This window comes from Syngnathus floridae, chromosome 18 (assembly GCF_059516105.1).
Source record: "Syngnathus floridae isolate MCC-2025c chromosome 18, RoL_Sflo_1.0, whole genome shotgun sequence".
Lineage (NCBI taxonomy): Eukaryota > Metazoa > Chordata > Actinopteri > Syngnathiformes > Syngnathidae > Syngnathus > Syngnathus floridae.
This window is the reverse complement of record NC_142430.1, coordinates 10,155,512-10,182,448: the sequence shown is the minus strand read 5'-3', so window position 1 is coordinate 10,182,448 and position 26,937 is coordinate 10,155,512. Positions and strand designations below refer to the sequence as shown.

The following is a 26,937-nucleotide window of genomic DNA, read 5'->3' as shown; positions in this document are numbered from 1 at the left end:
GAAAATGCAGCCATGTTATATTGCTAACAATTGCTTTGGTGTCTAGATCTTTCTCGAGCTGAAGAGGACATGTCATGTTACAGCACCGTGGCTAATTTCCTTCTGGAATGTTTGGTTCGAATTCCAAATAGAATCTGTCAGGCTGTTTTGCAGCAGGTTAGTTGCACTTCATTGCACAATTACAAGGGAGGGAGGATCTGGAACAAAGATTTGATGGACTAATGGGCTTGTTTGCTAACTTGAAAATGAATTTACTTATGACATACAGCTGGTCGCTATCATGAACAACGAGGTCACCGTGCTTCCACTTTTCTCTTTTGTTATGATTGGACAAAAAAGGAACTGTAGACTGCACTGAAAAACATGCATTTGATGAAAGTGTATCACTGCTCATCAAGGAATGTGACCTTCAGGTGTTTTTAGAGCCTTTGTCCAAAGTCTTGGGCCAAACAAAGTCCAAACTGGTCCTAATCACTGCGGCCCATTCAAACCCAAGGCACATCAATTGTTTGCATCGACTGGGAATCCTCCTGGGCATCACAGAGTGGCTGAAGGACTACCAAAAAAAGCTGACATCAGCAAAGCCATATGGTGCCTTCTACACAGGACCTTTTCATCAGCCCAAAATCCAAACACAGGTAAATGCTATGATTATGAATGCAATCTTTTTTCATCGCCAGTCATGTTTCTTTTCAAAGTTCTCATTTGATGTGCTATTTGTGGCTTCAGTGGAATGTGGTGGATTCTGAGCGCACTCGTCTGTCAGGTGTGATGAACGTGAGTGAAAATGGTAGCCTTGAAGACAATGCGACAGACAGCAGTCTATCCTCCAGGCATCTCAACCCCAGCCTTCAAAAAGGTCTTGTTTTATTGTCAACTACAATTGACAAGAACAAATATCAAGTCAACCTCATATGGCAAACGTAATACAACTATATACTATTTGAATCGTCTTTAGGTCATGGAGCACAAGAAGGAGACGAGCCAGTGGAGGAAGTATTATCTGAAGAAGAGCTTTTTGCTTCTCTGTCAGATGATGAAATGTCAAACAAAAGCAGTGAGGTCCAAGGTCCTATAGTCAGTCAGCCAGAGATCCTGGATTTGAACAAAGAGGAGAAGGCAACCTGTCAATCGGAACCTGCTTTAGATGTCCACAGGAACATCATTGAGGAGATAAGGTGTGTGCTCATGGGTTTGTTTGTTTTTTTGGTAGCAATTTCTCAAAACTAAAATTGGTTTATTCTCTTGTTTGTTTACGTCACGACAGAAAAAAAGGATTTGGTATTGGTGTGGAACTCTCAGCTGAAGGTCAGAACCTAATGCAGGTGCAGCAGGACCGACTTGGAAGAAGTTTGGACCGCCTCTCGACCGAGCTCTACAGCAAAGACACACATTTTGTTTTGGAACTTATACAGGTATTAATACTCTTGAACACACTTTTGAAATGATCAACAATCCTATTGCTAATAATAGCACTAATAATCCTAGTGCTAAGAAAAGCACAGGCGAACATCTGCTTAACATCTACTGGCAAACATTGGTGATCTTGAATTAAGCTTGAAAAGAAGATTTAAAAAGACTTGTTTGCCACTGAGTGGGATTCAAGAGGAAGCCACTATTTGATGTGCACTCACCCTGTTTCCAGAATGCAGATGACAACAGTTACCCATCAGAGCCTGATGCTATACCAGCACTGGCTTTTGTGATTGAGAAGGACTGCATCACCGTTCTCAACAATGAGACTGGCTTCCAGGAGGCAAATATAAAGGCCATATGTGATGTGGGTCAAAGTACCAAGGGCAAACATAAATATGGATACATAGGTATGTTTCATACAATTTTGGGGCCGATCATCCGTTGTTGAAAAAACAAGATGTGTGATTTGAATATAAAACATTTCTTTGTTAACCAACACTAACTTGATTTAAGTAACATATGCTGGAGAGGGCCGTCATTTTTCACCTGCGCTACTGGGGAGGCACATAGCGACACACCTTTTCTAATTTCAACGACAAAATTGGAATTGAAATATTTGCTCTTAATATGCTAGTCATGCATATCATTCCAAATCCACCATTATTAGAAGACCTGGTGTAAGCCTACGTATTTCTAATCCTTTTGATCTGTGCAGGACAAAAGGGTATTGGCTTTAAGTCAGTATTCAAAGTCACAGACCGTCCAGAGATTCACTCCAATGGCTTCCATTTGTTTTTCGACAAGACATGTGGCCCCATAGGATACATCCTCCCTCACTGGATTGATGATGAGAGGCCTTTGGAGCCCCAATTAAATGAGCCATTTCCTCCTCACAGGTCTGATATGTTTGCCAGCCTTTGATTTTCTTACCCTACGTTCGAGTCATCTACTCAAGACCTAAACAGAGAGTAGCTCATTCACTGCCAGCCAGTCCAGTTCAAATGGAAGTTTGACAAACCTGTTTAATCATTTCAAATTGTCAAATGTGAGCATCTGCGAGGGATCAGCAATTCCACATTGTGGTGCAGCGAGCTACTGGACAAAAGAAGCAAAGAATCGAGCTCATGAACCTCTCTTTGATTTCTTACCAGCTGGACAACCAAGATCCGCCTTCCTCTACGCTCCGAGTGCCATCAAACCCGAAACCTGTTCCATGACGTGCACCCTTCCCTGCTGCTGTTTCTGCACCGACTACGCTCCATTACCATCTACAATCAGGTACCTCTGGCATATTTTGATAAATCTCATTTGTTCTGCTTGTGTGCTTAAATCGAACCTTTTTTTTGTTTGTTTCTTTGCGCTGCTTTCTCCTCTCCTGCAGGCCGAGAGCCGCATTGTAACAATGACTCGTAAAGACCTGAATCATAATGTGCTGGAGGTGGAGCACTCCGATGGCACTGAGCGCTGGCTAGTTGTCAAACGTACACTGCAGCCCAAGATGGTGAGTGGCGTGCACGCACTTGTCACACACACACCTGTTTGTTATGCGGTGCATAACATAAGGTTTACATTGGTAACAGGTATTGACTGATCATTTAAACCGCACGTCATAATGTATGTCCGAGTTTTTTTCTTTTTATAATATATTCTTAATATATATTTATTTATATCATATCATTTATATAACATACATTTCAAATAATTTACAACAGGAGTACAGCAAATGACGTTTTCATTTATTGAGGTTGGTCAGGCCACATTCGATTATGGATACTGTAACATTCAAAACAAATTGTCATTTTCATTTCATGTGACAAAAATACAAAATAAAATGTCATATTTATTTTGGGGTTCATTTACTTGGTATGAGCAGTTTCAATTTATGGTGCACTGTTTTCCAATGAGCATATTGTTATCCAACCTTGAGTGTTTTTTTTGTTCTCCCCCCTATAGCTTAAAGAGAATGTGGAAACAACAGAGCTTGCCCTCGCCTTCCAACTTGACTGCGACAACTCTGAAAGTGACATGATAGGCCAACCGCCGAAACAGCCCGTCTTTGCCTACCTGCCTCTTCGCAGCTTTGGATTCCGCTTCATCATACAAGGTTGTGTGTTTGTTTGTTTGTTTGTTTTCTTCCTTTGTTGTAACAGTTGATACGACTTTATTCATTGTTTATTCAATATGAGCGTAACTTTGACAGAAATGTTCCAATTTACCGAGTTTTGAAACTAACTTCAGCTCTATTAGTGTCGCTAACAAGTTAGATACGTTCATCTTTGAGTCCCATTCAATGAGGAATGTTTCTTCTAAATGATGGCATCATCATCTAAAGCATCATCGCTTTGTGTTTCATAGGACAGACTAAATGTAAATGAAACATCATCATGTGTTTTCAATTTCCTGTACACATGTAAGCATGTATGTTAAGCACTATGTATGCAGTCAATAGCACATGATGCATTCGCTTGGAAAAAAACGTTGTATTTCATTTTTTAATCTTTTGAAATAAGTATGTAAATAAGAAAGTTGGGTTCAAATTGACCCCAGTGTTAACACACAAACAAATCTTGTGCAGTACTCAAGTGTACCAACAAGGGTCAGCAATGCCAATCATTACAGTACAAAGTAGATATCTTTTTAAACCTGGATGGGCTCCAAGATTGCTGACTAAATTTCAGTAACCTTCAAATTGTAAATTGCATCAGAAATAAATTTGCAACCTTAAAATCCCTAATCAATAACATGAATGCGACTTTATGTAAGACACACAAATTTAGATCATGGCAAAAAAAACGTCGGACGTAGAATACACGAGTGAGAGAGCTAGATGAAAAAATAATCAAGGACCAAAAAACATAATAAATAGATAGAAGGCTGGAGATGTAAATCTAAAACGAAATTGCCTTTTTACAATCATGGCTCCAAATGAATAATTAAAATGCTCCTTATGTGTTTTAGGTGACTTTGACATCCCTTCTTCTCGAGAGGACGTCGACAGAGACAGCTCATGGAACCAGTGGCTCCGATCTGAGATCCCACAACTCTTCCTTCAAGCCATGAAAGTCTTCAATGTAAGCCATCTAGTGACCTTTTACTTGAATGTAAAATTCGGATAGATCACATGATAGAGAAAGAATGCGCAGATTTCCATATTTTGATGTTTTATTTTTATTCTTGAAAGGATCACCCAGACTTCACAGGCCTTGGGGGTCTCTGCCAGTCCCTGCAGTTTATTCCCCTGCCTGATGAGGTGATGGACTTCTTTAAACCCGTGGCCAATCAGATAATCCAGTTGCTCAAGGGCAAGGCCTTCCTGCCTACACTCAGCTCAGGTATTACTCGCACCTGCTCGGCTTAAAAGATCATGGTGTACAAACACAACCAGAATGAAATTAAGAAAAATTCATTTCAAAAAATAAATAATAATCTTTTTTTTTTCCCTGCTTGTACACTGGAATATGGGGGATGGCACATATCTTTTAATTTGATAATCTAATCAAGTAGTTTGGACTTCTATTTAGGTCCAATTATATATCAGAGCAACGACAGCATGTTCTGATTGCGCCTTTCAAATGAAGATGTCTTACAAACAAGCAACCATTCATCTCATTTGTTTGAGATTTTTGTTTGTAACCTGACGATTTTTCTTTTCCAGACGGTCAGGTTGTGTACAAGCTACCGTCCCAAATAGCGGTGTGTAAGGATGCTGTGATTCGCAAGGTTATCAACCAAGATGAGCTGGAAAAGCATCTGTTGCTATCATATCTGCATCCCAGTCTAAAGCCTGCCCCACCTGCCTCTCTTCTTTCCCACCTGGGAGTTCGCAATTTGAGGGGCTCTGATGTTACCACGGTAACCACAGCCATGGCCAAGGAGCTGATGAAAGAAGATACTATCCACACAGGTGAATGGACAACAGATTTTTTGAACTTATGTTACCATTTACGTAAAAAAAAAAACAACAATCAATTTAATGACTGATGCACTGTCTACCCAAATTCTTTTCCGACTAATTTGTAATTCTTTGCACCAAATCTGATCATTCTTTCTCGTCTAGATGCTGGCCTGCGGCAGTTGGCCAGACTTCTTGTTTGTAACTACAGGGCTGTGGAACATGGGTATGGAGACGGGGACATCATTTTGCAGACTCTTAGGACTCTACCCATATTTCCTCTTGCTGATGGACGTGTGGTGGCACTGGATGGAGATAGCGTCTTCTTCCCAGTGGAAGAAAGCAAGACAAAGAAAACCAAAGCCCAAACTGGTAATTGATTGATTTGTGCTATACGTTCTTGATCTAGATCCTGATTTAATGCATCAAACATTTCTTACCACAGCACATGTACAAAAATCAGAAACGAGTCTGTTGAAGTGTAAATCCAGCCTTCGCTAGCCGTCAGCTACTTTGCATATTGTGTGACTGTGCATGCGTCATGTATCAAATAGATGTATGCCTTGCACAAAAGGAAAACCTGTCAGAATGTAGGTCAGTTTTCATCTCAGGTTTCTGTTTTCAATTTACCTGAAAGGTTTATGTTGACACTAAAGAGGATTTATTAGTCATCACATTAACCTTTGCAGTTTTTCAAATCACTTACCTCACCCTCAAAATAGCAAGAGTGAAGAATACCGCTTGATTTTTGCGTCATCATATCTAAATGCAGATTAGGTTTCGAAAGGCGAGCATGACTCAGACAAACTCTCCTGCATTCTTACGTATATATTTCTTATGAGTCACAAGCATCACGGAGGAGTTGCTTTTGGCTCTGCAGCAGTAAAGGGACACGTTTGGTTTTAACCGAGCATTTAATTGCCAGGCCGTGCTTTGAGATAGTTGGTTGAATTGTCTTTTTTTTATTTCTCAATTTATAAACTCAACATTGAAGGATATAGCAATAGGCATGGAATGATACGAGTGAAGTTTTGTTTCCAGGTCAGCGAGTGGAGCGAGTCGCTGCGAATGTTGAACTCTTCAGCTTTGAGGGGAAGTCAAGTGTACAAAGTTGTATGTGATAGCAGAGAGACCACGGAGTGAATCACTGTGCACTCTTTTCAAATATTCAGCAGGACAGAGACAAAGTGCCAGTCTTGGAATGTAGGCCACTGGCAGGCAGGCAGGCAGGCGTTCTCAGAGTATGGGCAAATGCAATTCATTTAGGTGTACATAGTCAAATCTATTTCACCACCCCAAAATGAACGAGTGGGCATTCTTTTGATTCTTAGAATTAAAAAGTATCGCATTTGCGTGGAGTCCTTTACCAATCCTCTCAGGTCGGGAGTGCCTCAAGGTTCCATTCTTGGGCCTCTTTAATTTTCCCTATATTTTCTTCAATCTCATTCCATTTTTATTTCCGATTCTCTTGGTGGTAAACCAAATGACAGCACCACTGATAACGCAGACCTCGATGCTCTGACACGATACTTAAAAGCTACAGTCATCCTTTTTTTACCGCCCACAGCATATTTGTCCGAATTGTACAAGGATGTCAACATAGTTCACCCGTCTCTGATGAATTGCGTGGAAGCGTTGGAAAGTCAACAAGTGCAGGAGCTGCTGAGAAGACTTGGAGTTCATCAACTTGAGCCGCAGGAGCTGCTCGAGCAGCACATCTACCCTGTGTTGCAAAACGACAAATGGAAGGTAGACATTTTATATGGTTCTTAGAGTTGAGAGAATAGTTATTCCTCCTTTCTCCCTTAATCTCGCTTTCTTTTTTATTATCCATAGTCAAAGCCAGAGGCGGTGATTGTGAGTTACTTGATTTTCATCAAGCAGCACTGCATCTCGAGCCAGGAATATGCAGACATTGCGATACCAGTGCTCACCAACAAGGGTCTGCTGTGCCCTGCACAGAGCAGGGTACACTTCTCAGAAGCATATGACAACATGGACCTGTCAAAGACGCTTCCTGGTACTTACTTATTCAAGACACTCAAGTTACATTGATGGCTGGAATATTAGAATAACTACAGTCCCGGGACACTATACAAATCATCTTGATGTTAACAATTCAGTTGGAGAGGTTTCGCTCGAATGCAGGGGTGTAAAACTTGAGTTTGACATCTGTGCTCTAATGGCATCATATTTGCTTTTTTTTTTCTATTCTGATCCTCGGCGATAACATTTCCATGACTTCCATCCATCAACCAGGTTATGACTGGGTCCTGCTGAGTCCCAAGTACTTGCAGGCAGACAATGATCTGGCAGGTTGGAGACAACTGTTCACCAGACTGGGTGTCAGTGATGGTCTCATCATCCGAAAAGAGAAACAGACGCTCACATCCAAAGAACTGGTGAGGACGCGATTGCTCAACTTTCACCTCATACTTTGGTCAAGTCATGCTCTAAATCTATGCTCACAATAACTAGCTTAGCATGGCATAGCGTCCGTCACCTATTTTGTACATGATGACAGAGGTCCACTAAAACTCCAGCTGTTTGGAGAGTGAGCAGAAAGAGCAGGTGACTAAAGAGACATGTCAGCAGGTTGTAATTCCGGACGGCTGTTTGAGCTCGTGCTGCAAACACATCTCATTGTTTCGAGATTTGTCTTTCACGGTGCATGGTGGATGCGTATCAAATTCCAATTGGAGACACTTTCTGTTCTGTTGTCGTTTGCACTGAACTTCCAGAGCTCCAGTCCGTGGTCAGTGGAAAGCGCAATGTGGCAGCAAACTCCCGGAGAGAACTGTGTCATTGACGACTACCCGTGCGAGGAGTTTCATGCCCTGGCCACAGCCCCCTGCCTCCTGGAACAGAGAAAGGCTTTGCTAAATCTGCTGGCGACCAACTGGAACACAGGGTAATGTTTGGCCACCTGGGAATATTGTCCCACAGATGCATTCACTTGACTGTTTTGAAAATGGGCTTTGAAAACAATGGATCTGCCAGGACTCTGGAAACATGCAATGACTTGCATTCACTTACACTGATCAATCAGTCGCGCATGAGCTCATTTTTTTCCATCCAAGCATAAATAGAAATCTCGTTGCACATTTGATCTGATCTGGATGCCCCAAGCTCCAGAATAATCTGATCACACACTTTGGAGTGTCAACATCATTGAGCTGGAATTTTGAATCGGATTTGTCAAACATGCTTTGTTGAAATGCTTTGTATTTTTTTTTCCCTCACAAATTCATTTGAAAATGCGTCGTCGTGTGCAAAGTAATACAGTTACTTGTGAAAAAACGTGTCATGTCAAGAATAAGAATGAATCCAACATTGACATGAATTGTCCATTTCTGTTCCAGGCATCGCTACTCGCAGTATCTCACCGCTCAGGTGATTGACAGCGATGCTCGGCCAATCAGAACAACCAACTCTTCCTTCTACCACTACCTGTGTCGTCTCCAATGGATGCCAGCCTTTCGTCCGCAGGAAGGTGAACAGAGCGAGCTTGCGTACCTCTGTCCAAACGCGGTCTACTTGAATGCACCTGAAATTATCGACCTGCTTGGGACACACGTCTATTACGTGAACATGAAGTCCAGCGAGTTCAGCAGAGCCCTGGGTAAGAACCAAAGTTTTGCCATTTTTCTGACAATATAGTATTTGAGCCCAACTCAGCGGCTGCATCCTTTGTGCCTCTTTTAGGAATCCGACAAAATGTCTCAGTGGATGAGCTGATTACCTATCTGAAGGGGTGGTGTATCAAAGGCGCGGCGGATAAACAAGCGTCCCCGGATCATGTGCCAGAGGGGGCAAATTTTACATCCACAATTCAGCACATCCATCGCATCTACTCCTACCTACACACCAACTGTCCCCAGAGCACCCTACAGGAACTCTTCCAGCATAACCCGGCTGTATTCATACAAGTGGAATACCGCAGGTACATACTGACAGCATTCATGTATCGATGGTTTGAATCCACTCATCCAATTTTGTCTTTGGGCAAGCAAAGTAGTGGCTGGTGTTCAGGACGCTTCTACCACTTGAGGGAGGTGTGCTGGAGTGACCCCACTCACATGTTCCAGCGCTACAGCTCACTGATGCGTGCTGGACGGCGGGAAAGCCACATTGAAGAGCCCAATGTCTTGGCTCCTTTTTATAGCAAACTTGAAGGCATGAAAGACTTCTTTATCAGAGTAAGCGACAAACTCTAACCAAATCTATGGAATGAAACCAAATGTTGAAAAAGAGTTGAAAGGTACCATTATTATCACATGATTCATTGTCCTGCAATTGTAATGAGAAATGATTGATTGAATATGATTTAGTATAGCACTCTTTCAAGTTAAGTTTACACTTTCCTCAAAATGAATGATGAAAGAACACAGTTATGTGATATTTCTAACTTTTTTTTGTTCATATTTCACATCAAATACATATAGCTATTGGGGGTGTTCAATCAAAGGTGCCAGTGTAATTAGCTGTCTTATATCAGCTCATACTTGGGGGGATGATATTTTTAATTTGACGATGTCAATTGTATTTGATCAGCTACTGAATGTGGATGGCAGTCCCAACATGAGGCAATATGTAGCTCTTTTGGAAGTCATCGCTTCCTCATCTCCCATTCCAACCGCTGAAGTGCTTCAGGATGTGTCAGTGCTCTACGCCACACTTGGTAAGACCAGAATTTCGTCTTCTTTTGATAATCATTCCTTTTTAATCGATAATCATGTCTCTCTGCATTTCTGACAGCTGGCAAGTGTAGAATCCAAGTGGCCGGCGAACATGAGGACAGGCCTCAGTACAAACGCGATCTCAGTTACGCCTCCACTTTGAAAGGTGAGCGCAAAACGGGGCCTTTTTTTTTTTTTTACACTTAGCAGATCAAAAAAAAGATGCAATGTAAATTGACTCCGGATTGGCCGGTATTTCTTTTGTTTAGGTATGGTGTCTGACAAAAGAGTCTTCCCCACCAAAGATATGAACTGGGTGAGCCTGGCACGTAAACCCATGATAGCTGACAGTAAAGAACTGGAGAAGATCTTCAAATCACGTAAGGAAGTCTGCCTCCTCAATCTGCCGCCAGCAGAGAAGAAGACCTCGCAAAGGAACAATACTGCCTTCGCTGGTATGCTGCTAATTCTTACAACATTGAGAAAGTCTTTCAGCTACTGTCGAGTCATTGATATTTCAAACTAATGAAACAAGGAGCAAATGATTGCTTGTTTACTTGAAAGTTAACCTTGAAGTCAGCCAAAGAAAATCTTTGAAAAGTTTTTGGAAGATAGCCATTGAACTGATTTAAACCCCAAAATATGATGCAACAACATGATTTTTTTTATGCCAGGGAGGACAGCGCCAGGCGAGCCAGCCATTCCCACCTTCAACGAGAATGACAGATTGACATTCATGAACATCTGCGGTATCCGTCTGCTATCTCAGTGTGTCAAAATGGAGTCCCTCACTGAGAGCTGGAGGCCTTGTGCCCCCATGCAGTCCATGGTGCGATCACTGATCCCCCATGTCCAGAAGTTCCTCTACCACCATGAGGATCTGGCATGTGTTTATTCAGAACTGATTCAAGACAACATCGCAGAAAAGATCAAGCTACTCAAATTTGCACAAGTCAGTCAGACACATATTTAGATTTAGATTTTCTTGTGTGGGGGTTACGACTTTCTTTCTTTATTACTATTCACAGGTGGGTAAACTGTATCTCCGCTACCAGCTGGATTTGGATGACCACGAGGATGCTGTGGTGGAGATGACCGATGTCATTTGTCTGTTGAAGGATAAGAAGGAATTGTACATCCAAAAAGACCATCTCACAGCCCAGCTGGACATCTGCAGGTTTGTGTGTGATGCGGCGGGCCCGGCTTGCAAGCTAGAAAAAGGTTGCAGCATGCTTAAACGATCTCTATTTGTGCATCGTGTGTTTTAGGGAGCTGGTGAAACTCTTCTGCACAGATAGCGGCCACAGGAAAGAGCTGATGAATTTCCTGAGTGGCCTGATTGCGTCTGTCAGTGTAAGCCATATGTGACCTCTTCACCAACTGACCAGTAATCCATATTCAGAGACTTTGCCTGCTCACACTCTTTCTGCTTGTCATTGTCGATCTTCTCTTGTTCCCTCGCACACACAACTGCAACTAGACCTAATGGGAGATTCCCCGAGAGGGAGGGAGGGAGGGAGGCCTGTTTGCATGACATGGCGACTTGCTTGCATTCCCATGAGAACAATGCAGCAGCAAGAGGCTTTGCTGTGTGTGAAAAGGAGGCATTCATCATTGGTGTTACACCTTGAATATCCGTCCTTGTGTGGTTCGTTTGTGCAGCAGCTGCAGACGTGCGGCGCAATTGGGTCGCATTATAATCAATGATAATCCACTCTGGCGAAGACCCAGCTGAATGTTTGATTAAAATAATTGAGCCCCGACTCTGGATGTGCCAGCATAAGAAATTTCAAAGTCCGCATGATGGCATTTTGAAGTTAAATGCCGCGGCGACGTCGAGAATCTATATTACGATTGCTGTTTGTTTTGGTATTTTTCTATCTCCGCACCATATTGATTCAAAATGACACAAGATTGTTACAAAATTACCAATCAACACATCGGCGCTAATCCCTCCAGTTTTCTATCCCACAATGAATTCAACTTTAGATAGTCTGACACTATCACTATATTCTAACCAAAACAGGATCCAGCAGCCCTGAAGAGGTTCTTGATTAAAGAGGACATCAGAGAATTGCCCAGTGAGGAGGAGCAATGGGAAGTCCCAGAGCCTCCTCGGCCAGAGGTGGCCCTGGAAAAAGGTAAGGATGCACCTTTAATATTGTCTAGCACTAGAGATGTGCTTGTCAGGATACGCTCAAGCTGTCTATTGCCACTCACTTTAAATCATCAATAAAATTCCACATCTATGTATTTAAGAACAGCCTCATAGGCTATTGCTAACTTAGCAACAGGCATTTGAACACAAATGCTGCATCAACACATGTAGACATGCAGACAAGACTGTTTCATTATATATGTCAGAACTTTGTTTTTAAAATATCACATTATAGGGTTCTATTTTTTATCATTCAAAATGAAACTTTTCCCCCCCGATTCTAAATGTGCGCTTAAAATACATCAAATATTGATGGTGCGCATTATGTAAGGATGGTGAATCCAAAAATAGACCTTTTCATTGAGCGATTTATAATCCGGTTAATTTATATCTCAAGGCACCATTGTACTTGATTTTTTTTCCCTGAGCATCAATTTATTATATTGGGTGATTTTAGTAGGTGTTCAAAATGTGTTTCTTGATGCGACGCAGTCGAATGGTGCGAGATGACTTGCATGTAACTTTTGCACGGTAACTGGAGCATGAAATCAAATTGTAAGAAAGCACGGCTCATTTTTCGGAGCTTGTGTCAGTCAGCCAACTCTTACGTCTGCAGTCTATCTTGTTCTCTGCGTGACACTCGCCAGCATCATCCCATATCTGTGTACCTATTTTCAGTCATGCATCAAAGCACTCCACACACACACACACACACACACACATGAATAGATACATCCCCTACCTTACATATGTAAATTTGCGGTGACTCAAAAGAGCAGCTGTCTGCAGTCCTCAAAGACCTGAAAGAGCGAGCGGACACACAGCAAAATGAGCATATTTGATCTTTATCTAAAACCAAATTCTTCTTTCCAGCAATATCAAGATGTCCTACTTTGCCATCAGCGCCACCTCGCCCTGAACAAGAAGGAGAAGTTACGTTAATTTCCTGGCCTCCACGCGCATCTATTGTCAATACAGGAAACCATCACTCAGGTGTGAGGCACGGACTGCAGGGATTCATGTTCATTTCCATTCTGCAGAAAACCACATACTCCCTTGTTTGTTTGTTTTTTTGCAACAGCCCGAGCCGATGAAGCCGCAGTAGAAGCCGTTTTGAAGATGTGGCCACCTCCTGCCCCGCCCAAAGACAGTGACCCAGAAAACGATGTCTCTGCCAAGGCGAGCAACCATGTTGTTCCTCCACAGAAATGTGACAACAGCAACCACGAGGGTGATAAAGCATTCAGGACCACCAGCAGCAAACCAGCAGAGCAAGCAGGACCTGAGAGAACTACTAGCCAGCCTAATACTTCTGCTACTGATGCTGCTGCCGCTGCCAGCAAAACACAACCTCCAGGTTATACTTGCATCAGACTTTGTTCTTTCCCAAACCTTCATTTAGCCAAGGCAGACATTTTGAAAATAACTGCAAACCAGTTGAATTCGATTTATTCTCAAAACCATGTTTGTAATTATTTGACTAGTGTCATTCAATATACATACATCTTCGAGACACACAACCACCCACGAATGAAAATGGTGGCGAGAGAATGTAAAATTCTATCTCCTGGAAGAAAAAAAAGAAGATTTGGTGCAGAGTTGCCATCTGCCTCAACCGACAGGAGGATAGAAATAGCTAGCAAGAGAGACACTGAGGATGGAGGGACACAGGGGGAAGGGAGGAGACGACAGTCTCCATCCGTCTTAACAATATCATTAAGTGTGTTGCAAGTATCAATGTCACTCTAACCAAAAATCATTTGTATTTTTGTGGTCTTTCTTGTCAGGCCGTCATCAACCGAGCGAAACATCGACATCTGGCCACACACAGAACGGCGAGGAGACTAGCGAGAAGAACCTCACTGATCCCGAACCGAGTGCTCCATCTGCGCAGCCCATCGAGGCGGCGGGCGAGCAATCCGCTCCCGACAGCCTGTATGTCCTCAAAAGTCCATAGTCACTTCTGAGTCTTTCGAGCGATCCTCTATTTGTGTTCTCCTCTAGTGTTGTGCCCGAGGCAGTAGTGCTGCCCAGCGTATTCAAAGACTCGCAAGAAAAGAGCCAGAGACCTCCTTTGAATCTGATTTTTCCCACGTGGGACAAACGCCAGGCCCCACATGTCACACTGGAAGACTTGGACGTGACCTGCCAGAGACCCTCCACTGTCAGTACTTTTCTTTTTGAATGGGTTTATTTGGATACACTGCAGATGGAAGCCGACATGGTGTCCATGTGTCAATTATCTGAACACAAATGGTCAAGCAACACATGTAGACAGAAAATATGGTACAGTAATAGATTCACCTTTATGCAGAATCTTTGGCCATGTTGGAAATACTTTCGGACCAAACTGCCGAAAGAGTCGATTGTGGAGATCTCATGTGGCGCTTTCTCATCGAACGGTGCCGATCTCATCTAGGTGGTGATCTCTGACGAACGGGACTTGAAAGCCATCGGCGAATGGGGGGAACTGCTGGTCCACTCCTTCCTTTGCCACTGGAGAGACAGCGCCGACCCGGGTCGTCCCACACGGGTCGTCTGGTGCAACCAGAGCGGCGAGAGCGGTCAGCCGTACGACTTTGAGCTGACCTTCGGGCCGGCGGGACAGGAGGACGACAGCGTCGCGTCCGACGTGCTGTACGTGGAGGTAAAGTCCACCCGGAAGAAAGAGAAGTCGTTCATTGTGCTCTCGGCCAACGAGCTGCAGTTTGCGCTGACGAAAAAAGAACGCTACCACATCTTCCGTGTGTACAACGCCGGAGATGCTCAGAACGTGCGTCTGTGTCGCATTCCGAACTTGGCGCAACATCTTCACACCAAGAAGCTGGAACTCTTTCTCTTTGTGTGAGTGAGGAAAATGGTTTTATTTGCCTTTGGAATTTTACTCTTACTGCACTGATTTCAACTTCAAACATGCACTTTTCTTATCTGTATTTGAACTTTTAATCTGATGTGTGATTGTATGAATGTTTCTATTCCTTTTTTCAAGTTTTCACCCAATTGCGATGTCACCTTTTAATCTGGACACCTTTATGGATAAAATGATTTCCCTGTGACTACAATGTCCCCTGTTTTTTTTTCTTTTCCCAAAAGCATACCGACACCATCTTGTGCAGTGTGACGAGAGTCAAAGTGACAGATGAAGTGATTTTTGCTGAGTCAAGCCAAGTGGAAACAGAAGTGACATGTTCTTTGCAGGTGTTCATTTTCTCCGCCAATTACACTGTCCAGAGAATGAGGCTCGACTCAAATGTAAGATGACATGTAAGATTCCAAGCCGCCTCTCCTGAACTCAAGGTAAAAGCTTTAATCATTCGGCCATTCGAGATGTTCCACATTGCTGTCAAAGGTTTGTAATTGAAGCTTACTGTGAGCCTGAAAGCATGAAAGCTTCATGATTTGCGGTAATACAAACAAATCTTTGAACACCATGCATCAGACAATGGTCGAGGGGGTAACTCCGAAGTTTGCAATGCCGGTTCGAGGCCCAAGGCCTGCACTTTCCCTCTCGCTTTACTGTTGTTTTCAAGATTTTCTTTTTCTTCTAATGACGCGTCTTTGACAACTTGCAGAAACGACACTCCCACATCATGCATACAACACTAGTTGTGCTCATTAAGTCAACACGCATAAAAGACACTCAATTACAACTGCCGTTGACATCAGGAGGAAGCAGTGTAGCAAATAGATGGAAGAAAAGTCGACATGAATACAATTTGACGAAACCGAATGGAATGGAATTTGGATCTGTCAGTGCTTGTGACCTGCTCACCCCTGCATTTGCGGCCAATGATAACGATTGCAGTTACACGTCAGGTCAAACGACTTGAACATTGTGGCGCTGAATGATCCATAGCTTCACTCACGAGCTCTGACGATAAAAGAAAAAGATTTATAGCATGGTGGCAGCGTTATTCTGTACGGAGACAGCGAGCGGCCGCGGCTGCCCGGCGGAGCCTCCCTGGCATTCGCTAGCGTTCAGACCAAGGGGCGGGGCTTCTTGTGGCCTTTCTCCAATCAGGTGGCTGGCCTCTCCTCCTGCCCGCCCGCCCGCCTGCCTCCCTCCATCCCACCCGCCTGCCTCCCTCCATCCCAGCATTCTCCTCCCCTGCCCTCCCCTCCCCTCCCCTCTTGGAGGACAGAGCGATGCGGAGACAATAGGACACCACAGAAAGGCTGCCGTGGATGCTCACGGTCCCAGCTGCTCGGTGGACGTCGCCATCCACTCGGACTTGCCCTTTTCCCCGCCTTACTTGGTTCTAGTATGCGCCTTCACGCCCGTCCGGTTTGCTTTGCAGCCGCTTGGACGCACATCCAGGGCGGACTCCACAGCCCTGTTCTGAGCAAGCATCTCTTCAATGGTGAGCATTTTTACGTTGGCCGGTATCCTCAATAACGTTGCATGGGCCTGTTAAGGTGACAAATTCTACAATGACCCTATTTGGGTGCGTTTCTTTGAATCCCACTATCAAAGGCATCGCCGAGCAGACGCGAATGTACAAAGATATTTTCTTCTTTTGTTGTCATTGATATCAAGCACTCATCCATCCATCCATCCATCCCCCTGAATGTGGGGGTAGCCAGGTGCCTGCAGCATTCATTGTGTGTGTGTGTGTGTGTGTGTGTGTGTTTGTCTGTCTGTGTCATTCAGCTGTGATTCCTCTGAGTCAGTGCAGTCTGAGGACACACTGCAGGTGGGGAGGTGAATGAATGAATGAATGAATGAATGCTGGAATCTGTTCAACCTTCCTTATATGCTCTCGTCCGTGTATGATTTCAAAACATACCAATTACAAAATGAAAGTCTTCTTTTACGCGATCGCATTTTTCTTACATTAAAATCAAAATCTTAAGCAAGCTTAAAACCCTCCGAATGGCATGCAGCCTCTCAGTTCTTTTCAACACAAGCGTTGGAGCAACACATGTGGATAGATCAAACAATATTCACACGTATCATGAATCGATTCATTGACAACTATTTGGATAAGCCTGAGGATGTGCCCGAGCCTGCACAAATCAATTGAAATCAGACACTTTGAGCCATGCGCATGCTTTATGGGTGGCATTGATCCAGGGTTGGTCACGTGCACACGTGTGACACATCAGACTGATTAAAGTGGGACACTTGGTGGATATTAAAAAGCAGATCGACTCCAGCATGATGAGTCATTGCTCACATAGAGGGACACAAACACAAAAGGCGAGATGCTGCCGGCGGGCATCTTGCCTGGCAGTGCGCGCGCGCTCACAAAATACACACACATGTCTTCATGCTGTGATGACCAACACACTTTGATGATGAACGTTGACTGCTGCGTTATTGACACTGGCGTAGGCACGGCTTTAATGTTGTTGATGCATCATTTCTAAATAATACGTTTTTCAAGTCACGAGGTTATGGCTTTGTCAATTTTGTTTTGCTTTGGGTTTCGAACCGAAATTGAAGTGGCCAGGATATTCCTATGCTTTTTCTTGAGTCATTTCTTGTCTAGCATCAAAATAAGACTTTGAAAGCATACCGCATCTCAGGAAGAAATGGTATCCACATCAACACAAAGGCGTGGACAGATAGATTCATGTTGTTTGTCCCTGTCTTGGCATTGAGTGTTGACCGTTCAAAGGATTGATCTTACACTTTGAATTCAAAATGATTCCAGAATTATGAGGATATAAAACAAACAGCTGGTTTCAGTGTCCACATTCATTGTGTGCGTGTGTAGCGCGGAAAACTTAAAGGTCAGTGTCATGGAAAAAAGCTTTAGGAGACTAAAGATGGCGTTGCATTAAATGTTAGAGGATTGGATGTTTGAGGGACCTGGCTCCATGAATATATGCTTATTTGATCAGCTCTGGTTGCATAAGAGCTCGAGGTCCAGAGGTTGGAGCAAGCTGAGGAGGCCACACGGCTTTGTCTGTTATTCTGTCTACAACATACGTATAGAAATATATGTGTGTGTATAGGCTGACAAGAACAGCTGGAAATATACAACCAAAATGTCAAATGTTGTCTTTACGGGATTCACAAACAATTGACTGCCATTGTTTCTTATATGAGTGGCAATTCATTTCACCTTAACGTCTCTGCATGACGAGCACACAGCACATGCACAGCACAGCACACATACGCCGAGCGAGCGAGCGAGCGAGCGAGCACACGTGGTGCAGCAGCATGCTTCCTGCAATGCTACAGTAAGCACTTTTAATCCCGGACAGGAACAAATGGTCTTTTCTCTTTTTACAACCCCCTGCACTGCCTTCTAGTTTTGGCTCGCGAGTGAACGATTCGTTCAACAGAACACATTTCTTTTCAGTGAACGAGAGTGAACGAATCACTTCCGAAAGTGACTGGTTCTTTTTTCAGTTCATATGACTTCAACCGGTAGGTATCGGTAATGCGCATTGAAGCTGGTGCCACCTCGCCGTAAAACAAAACGAAGAAGAAGATGACGTCACTTCCCGTTCACGAACGAGTCGTGAATTGCATTTCCCGCTCACCAACGAACGAATCTGTGAGTGCATTTCCAGTTCACCAGTGAGGGAACGAATCTGGACTTTCCCGTTCGCGAACGAGTCAACGAGTGAACTTCGTTCCTTCCTTCCTTCCTTCCCCCCGTGCATCAGTCAGTGACGGTGTTGCGTCTCCCTCCTGGCGTGAACTATGTCATTCAGAATGTCTAACACAAGGCCACTGCACTGAGCTGGTAAGCACTATGGAATAGTAGTGTCACACTTATAGTAGTTTTTAAATAACGTGTATGCATATACATGCCTAAATATTGTTATCCAATATATCTACAGCAGTTTCACATTGGATTGCTGGTTTGAAATGTACTTTTAATATTATTATTTTTAATAAACATTAAAAACTGTTAAAACTTATCAGGTGTTTTATTCCTTGTTTCTTTATTTGCCAATTAAAACATGAACTGCTTTATATGATAATATGTGTAGGTACACCTCTTGGACACTTCAAAAGGTACACTACACGGGGTAAAAAAAAAGAATAAATAAAGCGTTAATTGCACAACAAAAGCACATCTAAGATTATCCTCACACCTGGGATTGAACCAAGCGCTTACCGAGCAAGAGCCCAAGTCACTAACCAGTCGACTATTTCGACCAACACCCTATGATCACTTGCACTCTTTTGTAGTAGTGATGTGCATTCCAGTTAAGTGAAAATCTTTAGAATCGGTTGTGTGTGTTTTACAAGGGTAACTTGGAAAACATATTGGAACGCGGCTCCGAGGACTAGAGCTTGACACCTGTGACCTTTGACCATGACATTTCCCTAATAAAGTGTACCTAATGGAGTGTCTGTGTGATTCCCTCGTTAAGTGCACCTGCGTGAAAAGTTTTAGTTGCCGCAGAACGTGAAAGGAGCTAAAACTTTTCACGCAGGTGCACTTAACGAGGGTCACTTGGAAAACATGTTGGAACGCGGCCCCGAGGACTAGAGCTTGACACCTGTGACCTTTGACCATGATATTTCCCCAATAAAGTGGCCTGTTATTAGGTACACTTGAAAATGGCGGTGTACCTAATGGAGTGTCCGTGTCATTCCCTCGTTAAGTGCAGGTGCGTGAAAACTTTTAGCTCCTTTTGAACGTGAAAGAAGCTAAAACTTTTCACGCACCTGCGCTTAACGAGGGTCACTTGGAAAACATGTTGGAACGCGGCCGCCGAGGACTAGAGCTTGACACCTGTGACCTTTGACCATGATATTTCCCTAATAAAGTGGTACACTTGAAAATGGCGGTGTACCTAATGGAGTGTCTGTGTGATTCCCTCGTTAAGTGCACCTGCGTGAAAACTTTTAGCTACCGCAGAACGTGAAAGGAGCTAAATCTTTTCACGCAGGTGCGCTTAACGAGGGTCACTTGGAAAACATGTTGGAACGCGGCCATTGGAGGACTGGAGGTCGGCACCCCTGGTTTCAGTGAAAAGTGCCACACCCGCCCTCACCCCCACTTTCTGATTGGCTGTTTGATCTGTGACGTCACTTGGACACTCCATTAGGTACACCGCCATTTTCAAGTGTCCTTAATAACAGGCCAGTTTATTAGGGAAAAATCATGGCCAAAGCTTAACTGAAAGTGAAAACTGCCACACCCGCCCTCACCCCCACCTCCTGATTGGCTGGTTGATCTGTGACGTCACACCATCATTTTCAAGTGTACCTAATAACTTTATGCATTTTTTGTACATGTTAAGAACGTGTATTTGACTACATGCTCTTTATTTTGGGGGACACCAACACACATTACACAACGTAAAACACATATACATATTATCATATAAAGCAGTTAACCAAATGTCAAATGTTTGTTTTCATGCCCAAAAAAATAAAATCAAGGAATAAAACACCAGACAAGTTTTAGCAGGCTTTTAATGTATATTAAAATAATAATAAAAGTACATTTCAAACCAGCAATCTAATGTGAAATTGCAGTAGATATACATAAACATAGTCACATAAAGCAGTTAACCAAATGACAGATTTTTATGTTTTAATTGGCGAATATAAAAACAAGGGATAAAACACCAGACAAGTTCTAACATAAATGTTTATTAAAAATAATAATATTAAAAGTACATTTCAAACCAGCAATCCAATGTGAAATTGCAGTAGATGTATTGGATAACAATATTTAGGCGTGTCTATGCATACACGTTATTTAAAAACTACTATAAGTGTCATAAAATCAAGATGACCCAACGAGAAGCAGAACCTCCCCGTTGTTGCAGAACGGCGCATCCCTTCATGCAATAAAGTTAGCCGTTAGCTTGGAGAAAACGCGCACCGGTGTTTCAGTGAGTGGTTCTTTCTTTCCTTGGTAAATCGTAAATCGACATTCTGGCTTACATCGTCCACGCCAGGAGGGAGACGCAACACGTTGACTGACTGATCCGTTGATGCACGGGAGGAAGGTGGGCAGTTAACCCATTGACTCGTTCGCAAACGGGAAAGTCATTATTCATTCCCTCACTGATCACTTCTCGCGATGAACTGGAAATGCGAATCACTCACTCACACATTCGTTCGTTGGTGAGCGAGAAGTGACGTCATTTTCTTTTTCGTTGTGTTTTACGGCGAGGTGGCACCAGTTTCAATGGGCATTACCGACACCTACTGGTAGAAGTCATATGAACTTTTTAGAACAGCGAACTGCGCATGCGCCGCGGCCACGGCGTTTTCGGACAAACACAAGACCCGCACAGGTAGTGAACAGCCGGAACGCAAAGGACCAACTCTCTATTTTTTTTATTCGTACAAAGGCCGGTCTGCGAAAATATTTCTGACACATAACCAGTCCGTGGCGCAAAAAAGGTTGGGGACCACAGATCTATATACTATTCGCTTGTGAGCTACTCCATAAAACCATATAGATTCCTTGCAATTGGAGCGAGGCTTCCGTAGTGTGGTGGTTAGATCACTAGGCTCTTACCCCAGCAACCCGGGTTCGAATCTCATTGAGGCGCAAATTTTTTATCATGGAAAATTTGCAACACAGTTGCTCGTCTGCTGCCCCATATAACCATACACCTCCCTAAAGCTTAGGGTGAGACCTAGGTTTAGACTAGGGCTATGGATAGTTCTGAGGTTAGAGCTAGAGCTCGGGTTAGAGCTAGTTAGAGTTACAGCTAGTAAGGGTTAGAGCTAGAGCTAGAGTTAGGGTTAGGGTTAGAGCTAGAGATAGGGTTAGGGTTAGCGCTAGAGGTAGAGTTAGTGTTAGAGCTAGGGTTAGGGTTAGAGCTAGTTAGAGCTAGGGTTAGGGTTAGAGCTAGAGTTAGGGTTAGAGCTAGAGCTGGAGTTAGTGTTAGAGCTAGGGTTAGGGTTAGGGTTAGGGTTTGAGCTAGTTAGAGCTAGGGTTGGGGTTAGAGCTAGAGTTAGGGTTAGAGCTAGAGTTAGGGTTAGAGCGAGAGCTGGAGTTAGTGTTAGAGCTAGGGTTAGGGTTAGGGTTAGAGCTAGTTAGAGCTAGGGTTGGGGTTAGAGCTAGAGTTAGGGTTAGAGCTAGAGTTAGGGTTAGAGCGAGAGCTGGAGTTAGTGTTAGAGCTAGGGTTAGGGTTAGGGTTAGGGTTTGAGCTAGTTAGAGCTAGGGTTGGGGTTAGAGCTAGAGTTAGGGTTAGAGCTAGAGTTAGGGTTAGAGCGAGAGCTGGAGTTAGTGTTAGAGCTAGGGTTAGGGTTAGGGTTAGAGCTAGTTAGAGCTAGGGTTGGGGTTAGAGCTAGAGTTAGGGTTAGAGCTAGAGTTAGGGTTAGAGCGAGAGCTGGAGTTAGTGTTAGAGCTAGGGTTAGAGCTAGTTAGAGCTAGGGTTAGAGCTTGTGAGGCTTAGGGTTAGAGCTCAGGTTAGAGCTAGTTAGAGTTAGGGTCAGGGCTAGGGTTAGAGTTAGTGTTAGAGCTAGGGTTAGGGTTAGCGCTAGTTAGGGCTAGGGTTAGGGTTAGAGCTAGAGTTAGCGTTAGAGTTAGAGTTAGGGTTAGAGCTAGAGCTAGAGTTAGTGTTAGAGCTAGGGGTAGAGCTAGTTAGAGCTAGGGTTAGGGTTAGGGTTTGAGCTAGTTAGTGCTAGGGTTGGGGTTAGAGCTAGGGTTAGGGTTAGAGCTAGAGTTAGGGTTAGAGCTAGAGCTGGAGTTAGTGTTAGAGCTAGGGTTAGGGTTAGGGTTTGAGCTAGTTAGAGCTAGGGTTGGGGTTAGAGCTAGAGTTAGGGTTAGAGCTAGAGTTAGGGTTAGAGCTAGAGCTGGAGTTAGTGTTAGAGCTAGGGTTAGGGTTAGGGTTTGAGCTAGTTAGAGCTAGGGTTGGGGTTAGAGCTAGAGTTAGGGTTAGAGCTAGAGCTGGAGTTAGTGTTAGAGCTAGGGTTAGGGTTAGGGTTAGGGTTTGAGCTAGTTAGAGCTAGGGTTGGGGTTAGAGATAGAGTTAGGGTTAGAGCTAGAGCTAGAGTTAGTGTTAGAGCTAGGGGTAGTGCTAGTTAGAGCTAGGGTTAGGGTTAGGGTTTGAGCTAGTTAGAGCTAGGGTTGGGGTTAGAGCTAGAGTTAGGGTTAGAGCTAGAGCTAGAGTTAGTGTTAGAGCTAGGGGTAGAGCTAGTTAGAGCTAGGGTTAGGGTTAGGGTTAGGGTTTGAGCTACTTAGAGCTAGGGTTGGGGTTAGAGCTAGAGTTAGGGTTAGAGGTAGAGTTAGGGTTAGAGCTAGAGCTGGAGTTAGTGTTAGAGCTAGGGTTAGGGTTAGGGTTAGGGTTTGAGCTAGTTAGAGCTAGGGTTGGGGTTAGGGTTAGGGTTTTAGCTAGTTAGAGCTAGGGTTGGGGTTAGAGCTAGAGTTATGGTTAGAGCTAGAGTTAGGGTTAGAGCTAGAGTTAGTGTTAGAGCTAGGGGTAGAGCTAATTAGAGCTAGGGTTAGGGTTAGGGTTAGGGTTTGAGCTAGTTAGAGCTAGGGTTGGGGTTAGAGCTAGAGTTAGGGTTAGAGCTAGAGTTAGGGTTAGAGCTAGAGCTGGAGTTAGTGTTAGAGCTAGGGTTAGGGTTAGGGTTAGGGTTTGAGCTAGTTAGAGCTAGGGTTGGGGTTAGAGCTAGAGTTAGGGTTAGAGCTAGAGCTAGAGTTAGTGTTAGAGCTAGGGGTAGAGCTAGTTAGAGCTAGGGTTAGGGTTAGGGTTAGGGTTTGAGCTAGTTAGAGCTAGGGTTGGGGTTAGAGCTAGAGTTAGGGTTAGAGCTAGAGTTAGGGTTAGAGCTAGAGCTGGAGTTAGTGTTAGAGCTAGGGTTAGGGTTAGGGTTTGAGCTAGTTAGAGCTAGGGTTGGGGTTAGAGCTAGAGTTAGGGTTAGAGCTAGAGTTAGGGTTAGAGCTAGAGCTGGAGTTAGTGTTAGAGCTAGGGTTAGGGTTTGAGCTAGTTAGAGCTAGGGTTGGGGTTAGAGCTAGAGTTAGGGTTAGAGCTAGAGCTAGAGTTAGTGTTAGAGCTAGGGGTAGTGCTAGTTAGAGCTAGGGTTAGGGTTAGGGTTTGAGCTAGTTAGAGCTAGGGTTGGGGTTAGAGCTAGAGTTAGGGTTAGAGGTAGAGTTAGGGTTAGAGCTAGAGCTGGAGTTAGTGTTAGAGCTAGGGTTAGGGTTAGGGTTTGAGCTAGTTAGAGCTAGGGTTGGGGTTAGAGCTAGAGTTAGGGTTAGAGCTAGAGTTAGGGTTAGAGCTAGAGCTGGAGTTAGTGTTAGAGCTAGGGTTAGGGTTAGGGTTTGAGCTAGTTAGAGCTAGGGTTGGGGTTAGAGCTAGAGTTAGGGTTAGAGCTAGAGCTGGAGTTAGTATTAGAGCTAGGGTTAGGGTTAGGGTTTGAGCTAGTTAGAGCTAGGGTTGGGGTTAGAGCTAGAGTTAGGGTTAGAGCTAGAGTTAGTGTTAGAGCTAGGGGTAGAGCTAGTTAGAGCTAGGGTTAGGGTTAGGGTTTGAGCTAGTTAGAGCTAGGGTTGGGGTTAGAGCTAGAGTTAGGGTTAGAGCTAGAGCTAGAGTTAGTGTTAGAGCTAGGGGTAGAGCTAGTTAGAGCTAGGGTTAGGGTTAGGGTTAGGGTTTGAGCTACTTAGAGCTAGGGTTGGGGTTAGAGCTAGAGTTAGGGTTAGAGGTAGAGTTAGGGTTAGAGCTAGAGCTGGAGTTAGTGTTAGAGCTAGGGTTAGGGTTAGGGTTTGAGCTAGTTAGAGCTAGGGTTGGGGTTAGAGCTAGAGTTAGGGTTAGAGCTAGAGTTAGTGTTAGAGCTAGAGCTGGAGTTAGTGTTAGAGCTAGGGTTAGGGTTAGGGTTAGGGTTTTAGCTAGTTAGAGCTAGGGTTGGGGTTAGAGCTAGAGTTATGGTTAGAGCTAGAGTTAGGGTTAGAGCTAGAGTTAGTGTTAGAGCTAGGGGTAGAGCTAATTAGAGCTAGGGTTAGGGTTAGGGTTAGGGTTTGAGCTAGTTAGAGCTAGGGTTGGGGTTAGAGCTAGAGTTAGGGTTAGAGCTAGAGTTAGGGTTAGAGCTAGAGCTGGAGTTAGTGTTAGAGCTAGGGTTAGGGTTAGGGTTAGGGTTTGAGCTAGTTAGAGCTAGGGTTGGGGTTAGAGCTAGAGTTAGGGTTAGAGCTAGAGCTAGAGTTAGTGTTAGAGCTAGGGGTAGAGCTAGTTAGAGCTAGGGTTAGGGTTAGGGTTAGGGTTTGAGCTAGTTAGAGCTAGGGTTGGGGTTAGAGCTAGAGTTAGGGTTAGAGCTAGAGTTAGGGTTAGAGCTAGAGCTGGAGTTAGTGTTAGAGCTAGGGTTAGGGTTAGGGTTTGAGCTAGTTAGAGCTAGGGTTGGGGTTAGAGCTAGAGTTAGGGTTAGAGCTAGAGTTAGGGTTAGAGCTAGAGCTGGAGTTAGTGTTAGAGCTAGGGTTAGGGTTTGAGCTAGTTAGAGCTAGGGTTGGGGTTAGAGCTAGAGTTAGGGTTAGAGCTAGAGCTAGAGTTAGTGTTAGAGCTAGGGGTAGTGCTAGTTAGAGCTAGGGTTAGGGTTAGGGTTTGAGCTAGTTAGAGCTAGGGTTGGGGTTAGAGCTAGAGTTAGGGTTAGAGGTAGAGTTAGGGTTAGAGCTAGAGCTGGAGTTAGTGTTAGAGCTACGGTTAGGGTTAGGGTTTGAGCTAGTTAGAGCTAGGGTTGGGGTTAGAGCTAGAGTTAGGGTTAGAGCTAGAGTTAGGGTTAGAGCTAGAGCTGGAGTTAGTGTTAGAGCTAGGGTTAGGGTTAGGGTTTGAGCTAGTTAGAGCTAGGGTTGGGGTTAGAGCTAGAGTTAGGGTTAGAGCTAGAGCTGGAGTTAGTATTAGAGCTAGGGTTAGGGTTAGGGTTTGAGCTAGTTAGAGCTAGGGTTGGGGTTAGAGCTAGAGTTAGGGTTAGAGCTAGAGTTAGTGTTAGAGCTAGGGGTAGAGCTAGTTAGAGCTAGGGTTAGGGTTAGGGTTTGAGCTAGTTAGAGCTAGGGTTGGGGTTAGAGCTAGAGTTAGGGTTAGAGCTAGAGCTAGAGTTAGTGTTAGAGCTAGGGGTAGAGCTAGTTAGAGCTAGGGTTAGGGTTAGGGTTAGGGTTTGAGCTACTTAGAGCTAGGGTTGGGGTTAGAGCTAGAGTTAGGGTTAGAGGTAGAGTTAGGGTTAGAGCTAGAGCTGGAGTTAGTGTTAGAGCTAGGGTTAGGGTTAGGGTTTGAGCTAGTTAGAGCTAGGGTTGGGGTTAGAGCTAGAGTTAGGGTTAGAGCTAGAGTTAGTGTTAGAGCTAGAGCTGGAGTTAGTGTTAGAGCTAGGGTTAGGGTTAGGGTTAGGGTTTTAGCTAGTTAGAGCTAGGGTTGGGGTTAGAGCTAGAGTTATGGTTAGAGCTAGAGTTAGGGTTAGAGCTAGAGTTAGTGTTAGAGCTAGGGGTAGAGCTAATTAGAGCTAGGGTTAGGGTTAGGGTTAGGGTTTGAGCTAGTTAGAGCTAGGGTTGGGGTTAGAGCTAGAGTTAGGGTTAGAGCTAGAGTTAGGGTTAGAGCTAGAGCTGGAGTTAGTGTTAGAGCTAGGGTTAGGGTTAGGGTTAGGGTTTGAGCTAGTTAGAGCTAGGGTTGGGGTTAGAGCTAGAGTTAGGGTTAGAGCTAGAGCTAGAGTTAGTGTTAGAGCTAGGGGTAGAGCTAGTTAGAGCTAGGGTTAGGGTTAGGGTTAGGGTTTGAGCTAGTTAGAGCTAGGGTTGGGGTTAGAGCTAGAGTTAGGGTTAGAGCTAGAGTTAGGGTTAGAGCTAGAGCTGGAGTTAGTGTTAGAGCTAGGGTTAGGGTTAGGGTTTGAGCTAGTTAGAGCTAGGGTTGGGGTTAGAGCTAGAGTTAGGGTTAGAGCTAGAGTTAGG

The 26,937-nt window shown here is 44.1% G+C and overlaps 2 protein-coding genes across 8 annotated transcripts in view; both read left to right on the top strand.

The window, feature by feature from the left end:
• LOC148382988 (uncharacterized) overlaps positions 1 to 19,024 on the top strand; it is a 27,168-nt gene extending 8,144 nt beyond the window's left edge. For 4 of the 6 annotated variants that reach the window (XM_088359239.1, XM_088359238.1, XM_088359237.1 and 1 more), the window contains exons 18-50: positions 47 to 156; positions 414 to 638; positions 730 to 859; positions 959 to 1,178; positions 1,268 to 1,415; positions 1,646 to 1,823; positions 2,132 to 2,312; positions 2,568 to 2,694; positions 2,798 to 2,917; positions 3,370 to 3,520; positions 4,375 to 4,487; positions 4,598 to 4,748; positions 5,072 to 5,320; positions 5,474 to 5,680; positions 6,876 to 7,057; positions 7,145 to 7,328; positions 7,568 to 7,710; positions 8,050 to 8,219; positions 8,671 to 8,930; positions 9,014 to 9,251; positions 9,324 to 9,507; positions 9,863 to 9,989; positions 10,067 to 10,153; positions 10,257 to 10,442; positions 10,662 to 10,939; positions 11,016 to 11,164; positions 11,256 to 11,340; positions 12,014 to 12,128; positions 13,019 to 13,138; positions 13,227 to 13,502; positions 13,933 to 14,080; positions 14,150 to 14,309; positions 14,565 to 15,201. In XM_088359239.1, the coding sequence (XP_088215365.1) occupies positions 47 to 156; positions 414 to 638; positions 730 to 859; positions 959 to 1,178; positions 1,268 to 1,415; positions 1,646 to 1,823; positions 2,132 to 2,312; positions 2,568 to 2,694; positions 2,798 to 2,917; positions 3,370 to 3,520; positions 4,375 to 4,487; positions 4,598 to 4,748; positions 5,072 to 5,320; positions 5,474 to 5,680; positions 6,876 to 7,057; positions 7,145 to 7,328; positions 7,568 to 7,710; positions 8,050 to 8,219; positions 8,671 to 8,930; positions 9,014 to 9,251; positions 9,324 to 9,507; positions 9,863 to 9,989; positions 10,067 to 10,153; positions 10,257 to 10,442; positions 10,662 to 10,939; positions 11,016 to 11,164; positions 11,256 to 11,340; positions 12,014 to 12,128; positions 13,019 to 13,138; positions 13,227 to 13,502; positions 13,933 to 14,080; positions 14,150 to 14,309; positions 14,565 to 14,993 (5,831 nt within the window). In that variant the 3' untranslated portion in view covers positions 14,994 to 15,201. Of the gene's footprint in view, positions 1 to 46; positions 157 to 413; positions 639 to 729; positions 860 to 958; positions 1,179 to 1,267; positions 1,416 to 1,645; positions 1,824 to 2,131; positions 2,313 to 2,567; positions 2,695 to 2,797; positions 2,918 to 3,369; positions 3,521 to 4,374; positions 4,488 to 4,597; positions 4,749 to 5,071; positions 5,321 to 5,473; positions 5,681 to 6,875; positions 7,058 to 7,144; positions 7,329 to 7,567; positions 7,711 to 8,049; positions 8,220 to 8,670; positions 8,931 to 9,013; positions 9,252 to 9,323; positions 9,508 to 9,862; positions 9,990 to 10,066; positions 10,154 to 10,256; positions 10,443 to 10,661; positions 10,940 to 11,015; positions 11,165 to 11,255; positions 11,341 to 12,013; positions 12,129 to 13,018; positions 13,139 to 13,226; positions 13,503 to 13,932; positions 14,081 to 14,149; positions 14,310 to 14,564; positions 15,202 to 15,238 lie in introns of those variants that run through there. The other 2 variants (XM_088359241.1, XM_088359240.1) reach the window with 2 other exon arrangements.
• bsk146 (brain specific kinase 146) overlaps positions 16,357 to 26,937 on the top strand; it is a 22,171-nt gene continuing 11,590 nt past the window's right edge. Inside the window, exon 1 of one of the 2 annotated variants that reach the window (XM_088359245.1) lies at positions 16,357 to 16,506. The gene's annotated coding sequence lies outside the window, so the exon portion shown is untranslated. Of the gene's footprint in view, positions 16,507 to 20,771; positions 21,368 to 26,937 lie in introns of those variants that run through there. The other variant, XM_088359246.1, reaches the window with a different exon arrangement.